We start from the raw sequence: 18942 nt of genomic DNA, 5'->3' as shown, positions 1-18942 counted from the left end.
CATGACTTTTTTTTACAACCTTTACATTTTTTCAGCATTACAGTTACAAACAGAACAACTAATTGTAAAAGGTATGTGACATTGACAACCTTTCTCCCTTTCACCTCTCATTAATTTCACAAAGACAGAAACTGGCCCTTTAGCTCACCGCATCCATAGCAAACATCAACATTTACCCACATTAGATCCACAGACTCTCCTGCCTTGGTACTAGTCCAGATACGACTTAAATGTCGTGAGTCTCTGCCTCCACCACCCCCTCAGGTAGTGTTCCAGATTCCAACCACCCTCTTGGTGAAAAGAAAACTACTTGAGCTCTGGAAATAACTTTCTTGTTCATTAAGATGAAAACGTGTTCAGCTGCACCTCCCCCCCCCCCCCCAAAAAAAAGTGGGATTGAACCATTCATTAACCACCAACTTGGGATTCTAATGAATCGGCTACAAGGCAGATATACTGTTGTACTTCAATCACATCAGGTTGGGATGTGCCTCAACCCCCGACCTTCCACTGTATATTTCCTGTTCTCACTCTGCTCTGATAAAAGTGCAGATTTTGGATGAATTGTGACTTGTGAGCTACAAAGTGATTGCTGGTTGCAGGAAAAGGATCTTTTTTAAACCTTGCCATGGTTTGGGCAGGTTTCTCCCAGCCTACCTTTCTAGCATATTCAGTACCTTTTTTCCAATGTCATGCTTAATCACTTGCTGAATGATGACATCTGCCAGAGTCTTGAAGTCTTGCACAAACTTCTTGTTTTTCTCTGGCCCTTTCTTCTCTTCGATCAGAAGCTGGAACAGCGCGTCTTCTCGTTTGCAAGCCCGAGCTATATTTGCAGATTTCTCAGATGCACAGATCAAGGCAGTTAGGAGATCAGCCATCGTGTGATGTGGCAATCTTTTAAGCACTACTATATAAAACAAAACAAACAATTGTTCAAACACATGTTGCAGACCGCTGATTTATTTATGAAAGGAGCCACATACTCAAATCTTGCCCACTAAGGCCAAAGTATAGGAAATAAATCCATCTCAGTGGTCATCTGGTTTCCAATGTAATAGTCTTAGCCAAATGGGATTCTTGGTAAGCACATTCTTTCGGAATCAGATTTGATATCACCAGCATCTGTCACGAAATTCGTTAACTTTACAGCAGTAGTACAATGAAATACATGATAAATACAGAGAAAAACCCTGAGTTACATTAAGTGGGTATATATGTATATGTGTGAGAGGAAGATAGTTTCAGATACGTATAGTTTGTGTATATGTATATATAACCATGTAACAATTACAGCACGGAAACAGACCATCTCGGCCCAAACGCTTACTCTCACCTAGTCCCACCTACCTGCACTCAGCCCATAACCCTCCACTCCTTTCCTGCCCATATACCTATCCAATTTTACTTTAAATGACAATACCGAACCTGCCTCTACCACTTCTACTGGAAGCTCGTTCCATACAGCTACCACTCTGAATAAAGAAATTCCCCCTCGTGTTACCCTTAATGTTTTGCCCCCTAACTCTCAACTCATGTCCTCTTGTTTGAATCTCCCCTACTCTTAATGGAAAAAGCCTATCCACGTCAATTCTATCTATCCCCCTCATAATTTTAAGTACCTCTATCAAGTCCCCCCAACCTTCTACGCTCCAATGAATAAAGACCTAACTTGTTTAACCTTTCTTTGTAACTTAGGTGCTGAAACCCAGGTAACATTCTAGTAAATCTCCTCTGTACTCTCTCTATTTTGTTGACATCTTTCCTCTAATTTGGTGTCCAGAACTGTACACAACACTCCAAATTTGGCCTCAGCAATGCCTTGTACAATTTTAACATTACATCCCAACTCCTATACTCAATGCTCTGATTTATAAAGGCCAGCAAACCAAAAGCTTCATGTGTGAGAGATAATATATCTATTAAATAGTTCAATAAGTAGTGCAAAAATACCAGAAATTAAAAAAAGTAGTGAGGTAGTGTTCATGGGTTCAATGTCCATTTAGAAATCAGATGCCAGAGAGGAAGAAGCTGTTCCTGAATCATTGAGTGTGTGTCTTCAGGCTTCTGTACCTCCTACTGATGGTAACAGTGAGTAAAGGGCATGTCCTGGGTGATAAGTTCCCATGACTAATAGAAATGGACTTCCAACTCCCATGCAAGCCTTTCCTCAAGGTGCATGTACTTTAATTCAGTACCAGATTATTCATGATGGATTGGGTGCAAAAGTTACTACGTTAAGACAGACACAGCAGGGAAGCTGATGTGTTACATACAGTATGTGCAAGCCAATTGAAACTCAAGCTGATCCACAAGGAGCACATCTGCAGCAAGTGTCTGCAACTTGAACTTTGGAACAGAGTTGATGAAGTGAACAATAAGATGTTGAGGAAAGTTGCATGAACAGTTTGTTTTACCTGAAGGCAGTCACATTCCTTGGAATAATTAGCATTGAACTGGTAAGTGAAAAGGAGCAGAAAGGTGTAGCAAGGAGTGGGGCAGGTGTGGGGATCAAAGGGAGTGTTGGAGGAGTCTCAGTCTTTGCACATGTTCAAGCAGGCCACACGTACTGTGCTCCTGTTGGACAAGAGCAAGGAGCTTATGGTGGATGAGCAAACTGGCCAGGGCACAGTGGACAATTCAAGTTAATGGTGTGAAGAGCAGCATGGTGGTAATTGGGGTCACAGTTAGAATACTGTGCAATTTTGAGCAGTATACCAAAGTGCTAGAATTAAGAACATGCCTTGGGCTTGGAAGGGAACTTGAAGTGAAAAGGGAAAGATGCAATTGTCATGGTCCACATGGAACCCAATAATATGGATAGGACAAAGGAGGTTCTGCTGAAGGACTATCCATAGATGCAGTCCAATCAAAAAGCAGAGGGAGAAAGGAAATAATGTCTAGATTACTAATCTAAACAAGGTGCAAAATTACTAAAAATCAATAAGATCAGAGTTGAAAGTGATTCAAAGATTGGTGTGGGATGAATGGATTTCAAGTCATGGAGCACTGGCATCAGTAATGAGGAAATGGAGAGTTAAAGAATCAAATAACTTGTGTAAAGGGTGATGGGAGGGGTAGGGTGGTGAAGTTCACCCAAAAGAAGATTTTGAAAGTTAGAGAAAAATGACAGAAACAAGAGTCCTGAATAGGTAAAAATAACCAGAGTATACAAACATAGGAGTACATATCAGAACAGGGAAAAATGTCAACAAGACAAAACTAGAAGCCCTTTACCTGAATGCAGTCAAAACAGGATAAGTGAATTAATGGCACAAATGGAAATAAATGTGGTTTGATGCAATATCCTTTGTAGAAATGTGGTTGCAAATTGACTAAGGAAAGGAATTAAGCATTTTGGAATACTTTTGGAAGTAATAGGAAAATCAGATAGTCTTGATGTTGATGGTCTCCAGTAAAGCCACTGGAGAGCAAGGATCTTAACTTTAAAAGGGTATTCACGTGTGTTTTTTTTATTGCGGAACTAATGGGGGAAGAGACTATTTTATATCCACTACTGTAAAAGATGATCTTTTAGTTAGGAAATCTTTAGGGGAAAGTGAACATAATGAAGAATTTTGTATGAAGATTGAAAGTGATTTAATTCAATCTGAAACTCGGATGTGAAGTGTAAAAAAAACTACAAAGGTGTGAGGCACAGGTTAGCTATATTAAATTGGGAAATTACTCCCAAGGAATGAGAGCAAATAAATAATTACATTAAAAAATTAATGCATGTTTTACAGCAAATGTATATCACTTCAAGGCTAGAAAGTGGTCCAGGCGTGACTAACAAGTAAAAGCAGTTAGAGATCAAACCAAAACTCTTATAATGTTGCCACAGTGAGTAATGAGCCCAAGGACAAAGAAAATTCCCAATTTCAGCAAGAGACCGTGAAATTGATAAGGAAAGGTGAGAAATAGACTGTAAAATTTATATTGATAGACTAAAAAGAAAACGTTAGCAAAATTTAATGAAGGTCCCTTAATAGCTGAGACAAGATAATTTACAGCAGAGAATAAGAAAAAGGCATAGATAGTAAACAAGTATTTTTTTTCTGTCTCTGTGTTTTGTAGTGGAGAATAAGAACAAATGAGCAACTTAAATAAATCAGTGGGACTGGTGGACAATAAATTGTAGGTCACTGGGTACTTGAATCCTAAAGTTTTGAAAATGACACAAGCACTGGTTGCCTCCTTCCTAAATTTCATAGATGTCAGAACAATTCCCAGATAGGAAGGTAGCAACTACTGTATAATCCCATTGTTTAAGAAAGGAGGGAGAGATAAAAATATGGTACCACAAAACGGTCAGCCAGACATCAGTCATAGAGAAAATACTAAAATATATATTACAAAGTGTTAGCAGGGCACTTAGAAAATAATAATGGGATTGGCCAGTCAATGTTGGTTGATGAAAGGGAACTTCAACAAATTTGACAAATCTTCTGGGTTCTTTTGAATTGTGACTAGCAGAACAACAAAGTAAACTAGTTCTTGTGTTTGGATGTAAGAATACCTTCAATATAGTACCACACCAGAGGCTATTGTACAAAATTTGAGCGAACTGTTTGGGGTTAATGTTCTAGCATAGTAACAGTTGTAATGGGAGGAAGCGACTAGTGGGTGCCACAGGGATTAGTGCTGGGGCTCCGGCTGTTCACAATCTACATCAATGATCTGGATGATGGGACCCAAAGTATTACAACCAAATTTGCTGGTGATACCAAAATAGATGGCAGTGTGGGCTGTGAGAAAGATCTAGAGAGGCTGTAAAGGGCCAAAAACAGATTAAGAGAAAGGGGAAGGAATATAATGTGGAATATGTGAGACCATTCACTTTTGTAGAGAAAATAGAAAGACAAGTTTTATTTAAAAAGCAATAAGTGATGTCCAGAGGAATCTGGATACACAATGTACAGGTACGGGAAGAAATATGGAAGACAAATGGTTTGATGGCTTTTATTGGAAGAGGATTTGGGTAAAAGAGTAAAGGTGTCATACTGAAATTATATTAGAGCCCTGAAATATTGTGAACAGTTCTGGTCTCCCCTGCTGATGATATACTTGCAATACAAAGAATGCAGAGAAGTTTCAACCACGTTGTTACTAAAGTTAGTGAATTATCCTGGGAGTTGAGATATTAAGTAGAATGGGTCTATACACTTTAGAGTTTAGAAGAATTAAAGAATAACCTGATTGAAACGTACAAAATTTCCCCACAGAGTTTGACATGGTACATGATATTGTAAGGATTCATCCAGAAAGTAGCGAGGCACAGAAACTCTGGTTAGACCACACTTGAAGTATTGTGTTCAGTTCTAGTTACTTCATTAGAACATTACAACACAGTACAGGCCCTTCAGCCCACAATGTTGTGCGGATCTTTTAACCTCTAAGATCAATCTAGCCCTTCCCTCCTACATAACCCTCCATTTCTCTATCATCTGTGTGCAGATCTAAGAATTTCATGAATGTCCCTTGTGGATCTCCCTCTACCACCACACTTGGCAGGTTGTTTCACACACCCACCCACTCTGTGTAAAGAACTTGCCTCGACATCCCCCCTCCCTTACTTTCCTCTAATCACCATAAAATTATGCCCCTTTGTATTGGCCTATTCTGTCCTCATTATAGGAAGGACGAGAAAGATTTAGAGAGGGTGCAGAAAAGATTTAACAGGATGCTGCCTGGAATAGAGAATGTTTTAACATTAAAGGTTGGGAGAGTTAAGGCTTTTCTCTTTGGAGTAAAGGAGGATGAGGGGTGACTTGAAAGAGGTTTATAAAATGGAGATGCATAGATAGAGTAGACAACCAGCACCTTTTTTTCCCCCCCAGGGCAGCAGTAGCCAATACCAAAGGACATCTGTTTATGGTGAGTGGAGAAAAGTTTAGGGGAGATATCAGAGTAGTATTTGTTTTTTTAACAAAGATAATGGGTGTCGAATGCACGGGGGGGGGGGTGGCGGTGGTGGTGGTAGAGGCTGAGACAAAAGGGATATTTAAGAGACTTAGATCGGCACATGGATGTAAGAAAATTGAGGGTTCTGGGTTCTTTGGGAAGGAAGGGTTAGATTGATTGTGGAATATGTATATATGTCAGCACAATATCATAGGCCAAAGAATCTATACTGTTCTATGCATACATTTTCTTGTGATACTGTAGTCGCAGTATCAAAACCTGGGCTGACCATGTAAGACTGAAATAAGGAATCAGCTCTCTGGGATAGAGTATTCCAAAGAGAACAATGAATCTTTAGAATTCTCTACCCCAGATAACTATGGAAGATCAGTCACTGAGTATATTCAGGATCAATAGATTTTTGGACGTCAAGGGAATTAATGGATGTGGAATTAGAGCAAAAGGAATGGCGCTGAGGTAGATCAGTCATGATATGATTAAATAGATCAAGTACATGGAGGGGAAGGCTTCTCTTCCTTAGGATTTTATTTGTGTTGTTGTATAGGAGATTTATACACTATATTATAGTGATCTGCAGATTTAAAGACTTAATTCTAAAGAAGTTCCTCCCATCTATTAACATGTTAGGTATGATTCCTGACTTTGAAATGAACAACAGAGATAAATGATTAATTGATTTGATTTTTTTTGTTGGATAGAGTTGCAATCGAAGGAATGTTGGCCTGGACACTGGGAGAACACCCTACTACAAAGCACAAAATAAAAATGGAATTGCTGTTTTCCAAAACCAAGTACTGAGGTCTTTTCTGATAATATTTAATTAAGTGGCATTCTAAATAATTACAACTTCTTTAAATCATGACAGCCATTTAAACCCAAGGATTAGAGTTCTTTCCATTTTTAAGTCTGTAATAAGGCACCATCTTATTTGGGTTTTAAGGCATTTGTATTATGAAATGAAAAATGGGTTATATTTGCATTGCAAACTCAGTGCCATTGGATGAGGATCCTGTATGGAGAAATCAAAACAGGAGCTACAAATATGTAAAATCTTAAAGCTCAGTATGAGGGATTAAAAACAGCACGAGGTGCCAATGATGATTGCAGTATTTCTCAAATATCTGCCACACATGTAGTGTGCCCAGCCCAGAAATGTTGTGAATCACTGCACAAATCACCAAATGTGTCCTCACCGAAAGATTTTCCAGGATTGCTTTTATCCACTTCCCTCAGATACTATGATATAATTTTCCAACTCAGTCAACTCAGAAGGTTATTCCTTCCTCCATATGGTAATGGACTGAAACCACTAACACACTTCAGTGACAATTTTCTTAACACATTTTAATCATGGAATAGCTTTGCATTGCAATTAAGAGAGGAATTCTTTGAATGAAGTATAGTCTAGTTACTTGGATTCATCAATCTGCAGTGCATTGTGATGTTGAACGTTATTTATCTCTATCCACTGTTTATGTGGAATCTTTTTATATTCTACTGTGTTTTAGATCAGGACCCAAATTAGCTCATTAGAGATTTCAAGTTAAAATAAATTTACAAATAGGGTTAATGCTAGAAGTCCCATTTACTCTGTAACATGTCTGAAAATCAAAGTAAAGAAGTTCATTCATCCATCATGAAAACTATTAAATATATAAATGCACAGAAATCTATCCCTGTCAATAAGGCTGAGTGATGTATTGTACTGTCAATGTATTGTAATTTGCCTCAAATTCATTCCATTGAACATTTCCAGTGCCAGAGTATAATGGTCCAACAAGAATGAACTTTTGGGCAAAAGTCTCAATTGTATCTGCTGGAGTTTAGCTAAGTGGGACTTACTGAAATATACAAGATCTTTAGGGTTCTTGGCAGGGTAGATGAGGAGAGGATAATTCCTCTTATAGGAGAATCGATAAGTAATGATAGCCATTTTTAAGGAAAGGATCACCCATTAAGACTGAGAGGAGACAAAATGTATTCTCTGATGGTGTCTTGAACTCTGGAACTCTTCCTCAAAGGGCAGTGGAAGCAGAGTCTTTGAATATTTTTAAGGCAGAGGTAGATTGCTTCCTGATAAGCAAAGAGTAAAAGCCTACACAATTGAGGTTTGCAGTAAGATCAGCCATGCTCTAAGTGGCATAGCAGGCTCAAGGAGCTGAGTGAGCGACTCCATCTCCTAATTTAAACATTCAAATTGGAGAATTTATTAGACAAACTTGCATTCAGGATGCCCCAGTGCATTAATAGAAAGTGAGGGCCTTTTGGAAGTATGGTCACTTCTGTAATGTTGAAAGACATCAATTTACAGATAGCAAGCTCTCTCAGACAATGATGTGATTACCTGTTTTTGTAAGATAATCCCCAGGACAAAACTGTCTTGCTTTTCTCAGTTCTGTGGGAAATTTTATTTACTTTATTTTCTCCATCTAACATCTCATCCAAAAGACAGCTTTTCTATAAGTGCAACCCTCTCTCAGTACTGGACTGTCAGCACTGATTTTTATCCTCTGATCTCTGGATGGGATTTAAAACAGTCTTTGGACTCAAAGGCAAAAGTGGTACGCAATGAGCCACAGCTGTCTGTCATCTGTATCCATCATAATTCACCTGACTAAATGGGAAAGTCCTTAATATTTTTAACAACATTGCACACACTCCAAACAAACCTGTACTTATCTGATGTAAGCTAATCTAATTCTTGGAGCTCAACTACATAACTGTTAAAATTTGTTGTTATGCAGATCATTCTTCTCTACGTTGTCTCCAAAGCCCAAATCATTCCCCATATTTGGTGATTAACTGCTTCTGATATTTTTAGAAATACATATTTCCTGATAAATAAGCAGAGTTCGACATTAGGACCTGTGCAATGTACAAAATGTTTTCAGAGATTTCCTAGAAGGGAAATCACTGCTGTAGAACTTGATGCCAGGGTGAGGATTCATCTTGAATTCGGAGAATGAGACCCAGAATTTTAAGATCTGCCAGAACCTCAACTTGGCAATCAACTTAATTCAAAACCATCTCTCTTCCGATTTGATCATATCTAAACTAAGCAAGGCCATTAAGTACACAATGGAGTGAAGAATTTATTAAATCTCAGTCCACCTAACTGCCACTGCTAGCTATCACAGTCAACACAAGCAGCTGCTTATAAAGGGTCTTTGTATATTTCCAGTATGTAGGGTTGGGAAAAAAAAACACCAGAGATGTTCTGATGGAATGCAACAGGAAAAGTTTCACAACAACATTTATTCAAACACACACTGTGGTTCTCTGAAACAACATTGCAGTGGGTAAAAGTACACAGGAAAATTTCGACAACAAAAAAAGTCACAGTCATGGCACTCTGTCCCAGAGCACGATTCCCAAACAGGCAGAAGAATGAAGCTTCTGGCTGGTACACAGGGAAATCATGTCAATTTGACTTGAAGTCCCATCCCTCCATGTCAGAACATTGTTGTTTCAAACTCCCATAATTCTGGATTGACATCTCAGAGGACTGCTGTTTCATGAAAGATTTGTTCTCCCCTCTCCCCCACCAAGGTAAATTAGGCCCCCATCCCACTTTTAAGGCAGACTTTAAGGCAGCTCCAGTTGCAGGACAAGGTGTTTTCTAAACCTCTGACCCAGTGATTCAGATGAATTGATCATCTACCAAAACAAACCAGTTTATTCACCCTCTTTATTCATGTTGTGGTTCAGAACTGGTGTGGTCTTTCTCTGCAATAATAAGCACTGTGTAAAATGCATGATCACTGCTAACATTGAGGAGGTATAGAAATCCAAATAATAGCAGTTACCTTTTGGTTCATATTCAGTGTCTGCTGCCAGCCACAAACAGGCATGAATGGTATTAAACCAGTTTCCTGGAGGCCAGCAGTAAACTTATAAACCTAGGAAAAAATGCGTGTTAAAAATTTGGCACTGCTAATATGGAAGGTGATTTAACAACATAAACATGGTTTTGGGCTCACAGGATCCCTTCAATCTGGAGTAACAATCATTTCATTCTCCTTTACACTCATGTACTGAAGAATGACAATAAACAATCTTGAATCCTTTAAAAATGTTGGGTTGAGACACCCTAGAGACATAAAGTAACTGCAATTTTTGTTTCTTACGCTGTGCTGGATTCAGTAGCATACTAGTCACCAGATTTGTGAATCGAATAAAGGCAAGAAGTTCAAGTCCCATGCACCAGCTTGGGTATTTAAATTAGGTTAATTACATTCATCTGTAATTAATGGGTCCACATGAATGAACCATTAACTATCAGATTGTTGGTAAATTATCAGATTGTTGTCAAAAACTTTCATTAGTGAAACTTGCTCCTTTTACAGAGTCCAGCCTACATATGGCTGCAATAATAAAAGTTGAAAATATTGGGTCAGGCAACTGTGGAGAGAAACCGAGAGCTTACATTTCAGATTGATGGCTTTTCATCAGAACTATAAATATGTTAACTATTCCCATTTTTGATCTGAAATTTTAATAATGTTCTTCTCTCTCCATAGGGTATTACACATTTTTATTTTGTTTTGCGACTCTAGTGGTTGACACTGAAATGGCCCAGTGAGCCACTTGGTTCAAGGACAGTTAGGCATGGACAATAACTGCTGGTCTAACCACTAATAGATACCCATATTCCATCAATGAATTGGAAACATACACTCAGTGGTACACCCACTCGTTAAAGCAACCAACTAATCAGCCAATCACGTGGCAGCAACTCAATGCATAAACATGGTCAAGAGGTTCAGTTGTTTAGACCAAACATCAGAGTGGGGAAAAAATGTGATCTAAGTGACTCTGACTGTGCAATGATTGTTGGTGCCAGAGAGTATCTCAGAAACTGCTGATCTCCTGGGATTTTCACAATCTCCAAAGCTTACAGAGAATGGTGCCAAAAAATAAAATCCAGTGAGTGGCAGCTCTGTAGGTAAAAATGCCTTGTTAATGAGGGAGGTCAGAGGAGAATGGACAGACTGGTCCAAGCTGACAGGAAGGTGACAGTAACTCAAATCACCACGCGTTATAACAGTGGTGTGCAGAAGAGCATCAGTGAACAAACAATAAAAGAGACCACTGATTGTACATAACGGTCCTTCCATCGCCGCTGACCACAACCTCAGTGCTTCTCTAGAGTGGAACTTGGAAGCCAGAACTTTCTCACCCAAAGGTGAAAGTTTCTGGAAGGTGTAGGGTTATTCAGATTTGAAATGCACTGCCAGAAATAACTAAAGTCAGAATCCATTATCAACTTCAAAAGGACTGTGCATAAATGTTCTTTTAAATGTTCAAAGGTTTATAGGAAAAGATCTAGGCAGTGTAGTGAAATGAATCGTTTTTTTGAAAGAAGCACTTTAAAAATTCTGTTTCACTTACAGACAACACTGAGATCTGAAATGTACAAGCATACCGGCTTAAACTTAAATACATTAGGCAATGTGAGGCACAGATTGTTTAGAAAATGCTACATTCCATTGTAATTATAAGGCTGTAAAAAGAAAAGTACTAACCAGCCAGTGTGCAGATATTTCATATTTCTCCTTTTTTGAATATGGCTGTTGCTAGTATTCTGGCATTTATTGCCCATCTCTGTTTGCAGTGACTGAACGTCTTATTAAAACCACTTCAGGGAACTATAAGAGTAACCTACCTCATGTCCAATGGAATTACATACAGCCCAGCCCTCTGCACTGTGAATCCAATAACATAATCAATATAATGCTGCTTTATTATAATTGGAGACATCAATACAAATCTACAGTCATGAGTTAAAACAGTTGCCTCACTGAGATAAGGTTATCAGTCCAAGGTCAAGGTTTGGTAAGCAAGTATGTTGCTAATAACTTGTAAATCATTTATATTCACCACCCTTTATAACATAATTGCAAAATACTTAGTGACAATGTGGCATCAGCAATGAGTTAGAGATAAGACAAATTTATTCACAGTCTATTGCACAGCAAAGTCAATTTACTCAATCTAAGTTATTTAAAAGAGCAGAGGAAACAAACTACAATTTTTCCACCCATAAAAACTGGGTAATTTATCCAGAAAGATGCAGTGAGTGGAGCAAAGTCACATAGAACATGCAAATTATGTACACCAGATAATTATAGTCAATTATAGTGGTGTGGTTACCACGCTTGGGTGACAGGAATTAAAGAATCTATGTGGGGTGATAGAAATTGATGATGGTCAAGAGGCTAGAATTGGAGGAACACAGAACAAGGAAGGTGGAAGTGCTGGAGGAGGTTACAGAAATAGGGAACAGCAAAGACAGAAGGGATCTGAAAAAAAGGATGAGAATGCTGAAGGTGGCATTGCTAAACCATGAGCCATTGTGGGTCAGAGGGACAATGAGTGAATGGGACTTGGTGTGCATTAGAAAACGGCAGCAGATGGCTGTTTGAACTGAAGGTTAGAGGGGCTGAAAGATGGAACTAAAGTTGTATTAAAACAAAGTATACACTTACAACTTTATTCCTTGGAGTGTGGGAGATTGAAAGTTGATCTTAGATAAGTATATAAAATAATGAGGGGCATAGATAATGTGAAAGTACCCAGGGCTGGGGAAATAAAGAACTAGCAGGCAGAGGCTTAAGGTGAGGGGGGAAAGTTTTGAGAGGAACTTGAGAGATAACTTGTGTTACACAAGAGGATGGTATACATGTAGAATGAGCTGCCAGAGGAAGTGGTTGAGGCAGGTACAATAATTACTTTTAAGAGACAGTTGGACAGACCAAACTCAGGCAAGTGGGATTAGCGTGGATGGGACATCATGGTTGCATAGACCAAGTGAGCCAAAGGGCCCATTTCTGTGCCGTATGACTGTCCCTACACTGACCAGAAACAAAGGTGCTACCCTATGCAACTGCATCAATTTTCTCTACTGCAGTGTGTGACGCAGACGCGCAGAACCCACTTTCAAATGAGGGGGTGGCAGAAACACTGGAGCTACTCCACTGCAACGCAAACAGGCTGGGCAGAATGCACAAGCAGCACCAGTGCATCAAGAGCGCAATTGCATCTCCTGGCACAGCAGCTTTGCGCTGACTCCGCTGAGCACAAGACCAAACCCACGTCACACAGGATATAGACACATTTCTCTCTCGGGACAGATCTTGTTCACGAGGCCTGTGCGTCTCCAGCACCTTTCATCATCACTTAGACCTGGCACAGTGGTTGTGTGGAGAAAGAATGGCTGTGCTTTCACATTATATAAATGTGAACTTTGGTTTAACAATTTATGTTCTGCAAATGATCATTTACCTAATAGTCTCATTGAGTTAATGCAATACAGGCAAGCCTCCCGTAACAGCCTGTTAACCCGTTCATCTGTTTTGTGATGATAACTAATGGCACTTTTAACCAGGAAGGAGAATGTCCTTGTCAGCTACTCTGAATCTTTCTTTGAATTATAGACAGGACTGTAAATATTTAATTGTAAATTGTGAGCAATTGTGCTGCACGTTACTGATTTCAAAGTAGGATCACAAACTCCACACAGCAGGTCATACACCACAGACAACTAACAGCAGGATTTCAAACGCAGTCAAATCCTGTGAATTTAATGACAATTCTTTCAACTCCAATGTCCAGACAACTCAATAATCCCACCTGTTATAACCCATATTTCCGTAGAGATTCAGGGACACGTTGCGATATTCTTACACGAGTGAAGTTGTGGATTCAAACCCCACTCCAAAGATTTGGGCACAACGATCAGGCCATCATCTATTGCAGTACTGAGGGTATGCCACGTTGACTGAAGACATGTTAAACAAGGGCACACAGGAGTTAACAAATGCTGTCTGGAGGAAGAGCTGGGGATTTCCCCCACTAGGGTCCTGGATTAGACAGCATGTCTTATGAGGGTATGGTAGTGGTAGAGGCAGATACATTCGGGACATTTAAAAGACACAAGGATAGGCATATGGATGAAAGTAAAGTGGAGGATAATGTGGGAGGGGAGGGTTAGATTGATCTTGGAGTAGGTTAAAGGGTCAGCACAACATTGTGGGCCAAAGGGTTGTACCATGCTGTTCTATTTACAGACTAGTGCTGGCTAGTGCTGTTCTACAGTGCCTTGAAAAATTATTCAGCCTCTAACCCTTTGTTCACATAACTGAGTATTACAACCAGGGATTTTGACCAGTTTGAGAATTTTTATTTGTGAATCACATGCTCACTTCACAGTAGAGCCCTCCCCCCCAAAAAGGGAAAATTGTAAAGCATGAAAAACTAAAAATTCAAAAACTGAAATGTCAGCAGTTCAAAAGCATTCAACCCCCTTTACTCAGTACATAGTTGAACTACCTCTCGCAGCTATTACAGTCAGTAATCTGTTTGGGTAAATCTCTATTAGCTTTGCACAATGTGATGGAGCAAAAATTACCCTTTCCTCCTTGCAAAATTACTCAAGCTGTGCCAGGTCAGTTGAGGATAGTCACACAAGCTTAGAAAGGAAAGAGATGTATTTGAAAGAAAAATAATTGAGAGTAAGTACAAAATTTTTATGTGAAGAGTTACATTAGTTCATGCCAAACTCTTAATTCTGTTTAGTCCCATCCACCCACACATGGCCTATAGCCCTTCATACCCCTCTCATCATTTACATACTCATTTTTTTCCCAAAAACAAGTATATATTTTAAGTGGTGTGTAGTAACATTAACCTATTGGTGGTAGTGGTGAACACATATAACCGAGAAGATTGGAATTTACTTCTCAGACGAACACCATGCAGTTTACATCAACCCGAGAGGACAGACCTCTCTTAAAGACCTCTTTCTTAAAGATGTCACCACCAACACTGGCCGAATTAACCTGGATTTTTATGCTCGTGTCTTTGGAAGCAAGGGGTATAGTCCTCGGATAAGGACGATGTCATTTAGCACAGAGAATGAGGGGTGCAATGCATCTGTGAGGGAATTGGAGGCACAGTAAATCATTAACCATTTTCAAGGTTGAAACAGGTAGGTTTGTGCATTAAGGTATCGCTAGTTGTGGATAACAGCAAAATGAAGAAGTAGGTTTCAGCGGTTGCTTGCCACGACTGCTTTCGTTGCATCCGGAAGAACAATGGAAGAAGCGGCCTGCGCTTGTAGTGGGTACAGCTTCCCCTCAGCGCCCAGTCCCGCTCCGCAGCCGTCCCTACACCGCTAACAGCACCGGGTCCCGCCGATTTAGCAGTCTTTCCAGCTGTTCCAACGTGGGAGATCCACTCGATCGCGGTTCATCCCGCACTGAAGCCCTGACGTGTTATCTCTTACCTGCTTCTCGCCGTCGCCGTCGCCGCAACCCTTCAATAACTCCAGTCCCCGTCACTGATGCTAACCAAAGATGTGCGGGGCGGAGGGGAGGAATAAGTCGATTGCGCCCACCCAGAGAGAATCCTAACCTCCCAAGACGGCCTCTTAAACGTGGCCAGTGTTTTAAAGGCACCGCCACTCCATGTTCCAGAAAAAGGACGGAATATTTTAGGCGTGGGTGTGGGCAAATACCAGAGGGAGCGCCGCGTTGAGTGTAAATTTTTATGGAGCACCGCGCTGTGAGACTATAGCACCATTAGAAAGGTGACTAAGGGAGTTCCACCCTTGCATCTGGCAGATGATAAAATGTGATCTTTCTTGTATGAGGGTATAATATCCAATGACAAAATATCGAAGAGGACTGGAAGAGCTCTCCCACTTTTTGGGAGCTATATTATTATTTCTTAAATATCACTATCATCTGTTGAATATTATTCGTTGTTCGTGGGAGTCTTGTGAAAATTGGCTGTCCATTTGTTTTTCAGTATTGCTTCTGAAGTAGCTTATGGCACATTGAAAGTGACATATAAAATGGCAAAATACCTGATCCTGATGCCCTGGTGAAGGGTCTGGGCCTGAAAAGTCGACTGCACTCTTTTCCAATAGATGCTTGCCTGACCTGCTGAATTCCTCTAGCATTTTGTGTGTGTTACATAACGTCATAAGATTTAGGAGCAGAATTAAGTCATTCTATCTATTGAGTGTTCCACCACTCAATCGTGGCAGATTTTTTTTCTCAACCTTACCCTCCCGGTAATCCTTAATCCCCTTACCAATCAAGAAACCCATCAGTCTCTGCCTTAAATACATACTTGTTCTCCACAGCACTCTGTGGCAACGAATTCCGTTTTATCCACTGTCCAGCTGAAGAAACGTCTCCTCACCTCAGTTTTAAAATGATGTCCCTTTATTCTGAGCCTTTGCCCTTGGATCTTGGACTTTCCTACTGATGGAAATATTCTCTCTACATCTTCTCTGTCCTGGTTTTTCAGTATCTGCTAGGTTTCTATGAGATTCCACCCCCCCCCCCCATTAACTCCATTGACTATAGGCCCAGAGACATTAAATACTCCTCACATGTTAAGCATTTCATTCTTGTGAACTTCCTTTTGGACCCTGTCAAGGGGCCAGCAAATCTTTACTGAAAATTTTTCAGAGTTTTTTAAGTGTGGTCTGACCAATGTCTTATAAGCCACAGCAGTACATCTTGCTTTTATATTCTAGTTCTTTTTAAATGAATGCTAACATTGCATTTGCTGCCTTTCCTACTGACTTAGCTACAAGTTACGCTTAAGGATACATACACAGCTTTCTCTGTGTGTTGATTAGCAGTTTAGATGAGTAAAACATCAATCAACTAGAATTAAATTAACACAAAATATGCCTCATGATTAAAAGAGAAGGAAATAATGAGACATTGTGGTATTATCTTTCAAGCCATGATTGACAGCTGCAACCACATTTTAATGTCCAAGTTTCATTTAAGTGATTTATAATTTTTGCTGTGCTGTTTTCATCCCCTAAAAAGTGTGGAAGTGCATTAACTCTTTACTATTGTAACATCAGTCATCCTAACTAAATATTTAACATCATTCTCTGTGTTCCCAAGAAACTTGACAACTTTCCAATTTCACATTTCTACATTGTGTAAGTGTTCAAGCACAAACTGTTTGTTGCCTTTGACCTGATTCAACAGTTTGAATTGAAATTCTAATTCCTTAACCCCCCCGCCAGGACAATTTTATGGCCAAATGTGCTGCATAGGCTTAATACAGGTCAAAAAGTAATTGATCCTTGGGTCTAAGTCTGCTGCAGAGAGGATCGATTATAGGGACCAGTGTTCAGAATAGGCCAACTGACCCAATATGAGTCATGTTGTTTTTCAGGAATTACTACCAGCTGCCTAAAGCACCCATAAACCCCTTCCATTGTTAATAAAAGGCCTGGGTGTATAGTCCCAGACCCTGAATTGGGCCTTTTCAGCTGCTGCCATTCAAAATGTAGGTTTTTGGGTTAACAAGGAATAGAACTACATGCAAATAATTCCACTCTTAACCCTTCAAACTTCTCAGGCTCATTTAAATCTATTATTGTAACTCCCTGTCCCCTTCTGTCAATATCCTCATTCTATTTCCTCTTTTATGCTAATTTGTCAAACTGGAAAACCCATCCCTGAACAGAGGGGGTGGGGTACAACACCACCTATCAGCTACTTACAATGCAATCCTAACATTTCTACCTCCATTCTTGCAAAGATAAGACTAATAACCCTCTGATTACCTCTACAACTTTCATGTGATTGCCATATCTTTAAACAACTCACAGAGTTTATAAGCTGGCTCAGAACTGAAGAAGCCTCTCAGATGTGTGGTAAAATGTCTTTGAGACACAGCAAGTCTAGTTTCCTTGATTTACTACTGCTTGGTATACAGTGATCTGGATGACTGAGAACCTTAATAGACACGTTCCTTGTGGGAGTGAGTTTTGCATTCTTGCCACTCTTTGGATGAGGAAGTAGCTTCTACATCCCCCAGCAACACACACAAAATGCTGGAGGTACTCAGCAGGTCAGGGAGCAACTATGGAAATGAATAAATAGTCAATATTTATTCTTTTCCATAGGTGCTACCTTTTCTGCTGAGTTCCTCCAGTGTTTTGTGTGTGTTACTTTGGATTTCCAGCATCTTTCTTGGGTTTCTAAATTCCCTATTGGATTTCTTGCTATCATATAGTGACTTGGAGTTGTGATTTTCCCCACAAGTGGATACATTCTCTCTGTATCCAACATGTAAAGATCTTCAATTATTTTAAGACTTCTATTAGGCCTGCCCCAACACAGCTTTTCTTTCTGAAGAGAAAAAGTGATCCAATCTGTTCATCCTTTCCTGATATGCACACACTCCCATTTCTGATATAATATTTGTAAGTTTTTAATGAATTAAGGGTTTCTGTCTTCACTACCTTGTCAGGCAGTGAATTCCAGTCCCTCATCACTCACTAAATAAAGCTTCTAATTGTTACTGTGTTGAATGTTTGTCATTTTCCACTCATTAAATTCCACTGTGGCACTGTGTACAAGTTATCAGGCTTCTAAACTAGAAGACAGAAATAGTCCTGAGATAGAAATATGGATCCCACTACAGCAGCAAAAGAATATAAATTCAAATAATCAAATAAGTGACAATGAAAGCACCAGATTGTCATAAAAATCTGGTTCATTTATCCCATTTAGGTAAGGAAATCTATCATCCTTACTCAGACTGGCGTCTATGTGGTTCCAGGCCCACTCCTGTGTACTTAACTGCATCCTCTGTTCAGGAGTAATTAAGAATGGGCAATAATCGCTAGTGTTGTCAGAGATCTAGATATCCTGTGAATGAATGAAAAAGGGGGACAAGAAGAAAAGGAATGACCAGGTAAGTGCAAAATTGCAGTTACAGTTACTCTTGAAGAGTCCCAGTTATCTTCGTGGAGAGGTATCACAGAACATTGTATAGAAGAAAGTCATTCAGATCATTGACATATATGCATTATATCCTCGCAGGAGACATGTATAATTTTAGTTACTGGACTCATGATTATGTCATCGTAAAATGTAAATTAGATTAAAACATCACTATTTTGTTAGTAAAAGAGTAATCTGTAAAAAGTTTATTTACTGCCAAAAGATACAACTTAAAGCTGCTGGCACG

General features: G+C 39.5%; 2 protein-coding genes across 7 annotated transcripts in view; one reads left to right on the top strand and one right to left on the bottom strand.

The window, feature by feature from the left end:
- Positions 1-18459, bottom strand: part of inpp1 (inositol polyphosphate-1-phosphatase) — a 28166-nt gene extending 9707 nt beyond the window's left edge. Inside the window, exons 1-3 of one of the 3 annotated variants that reach the window (XM_059956354.1) lie at positions 15212-18459; positions 9732-9824; positions 678-910 (exon numbers count right to left, since the gene is read on the bottom strand). In XM_059956354.1, coding sequence (XP_059812337.1) covers positions 678-881 — 204 coding nt within the window. In that variant the 5' untranslated portion in view covers positions 882-910; positions 9732-9824; positions 15212-18459. Of the gene's footprint in view, positions 1-677; positions 6618-9731; positions 9825-15211 lie in introns of those variants that run through there. The other 2 variants (XM_059956353.1, XM_059956355.1) reach the window with 2 other exon arrangements.
- pan2 (poly(A) specific ribonuclease subunit PAN2) overlaps positions 1-18587 on the top strand; it is a 115264-nt gene extending 96677 nt beyond the window's left edge. Inside the window, exons 27-28 of one of the 4 annotated variants that reach the window (XM_059956344.1) lie at positions 6624-6716; positions 18483-18504. In XM_059956344.1, the coding sequence (XP_059812327.1) occupies positions 6624-6688 (65 nt within the window). In that variant the 3' untranslated portion in view covers positions 6689-6716; positions 18483-18504. Of the gene's footprint in view, positions 1-6623; positions 7559-18482 lie in introns of those variants that run through there. The other 3 variants (XR_009509009.1, XM_059956347.1, XM_059956343.1) reach the window with 3 other exon arrangements.
- The last annotated feature ends 355 nt before the right edge of the window (positions 18588-18942 follow it).

Source organism: Hypanus sabinus, chromosome X1, assembly GCF_030144855.1.
Source record: "Hypanus sabinus isolate sHypSab1 chromosome X1, sHypSab1.hap1, whole genome shotgun sequence".
In the NCBI taxonomy this organism is placed as follows: domain Eukaryota; kingdom Metazoa; phylum Chordata; class Chondrichthyes; order Myliobatiformes; family Dasyatidae; genus Hypanus; species Hypanus sabinus.
This window is presented reverse-complemented; position numbering and strand designations above follow the sequence as displayed.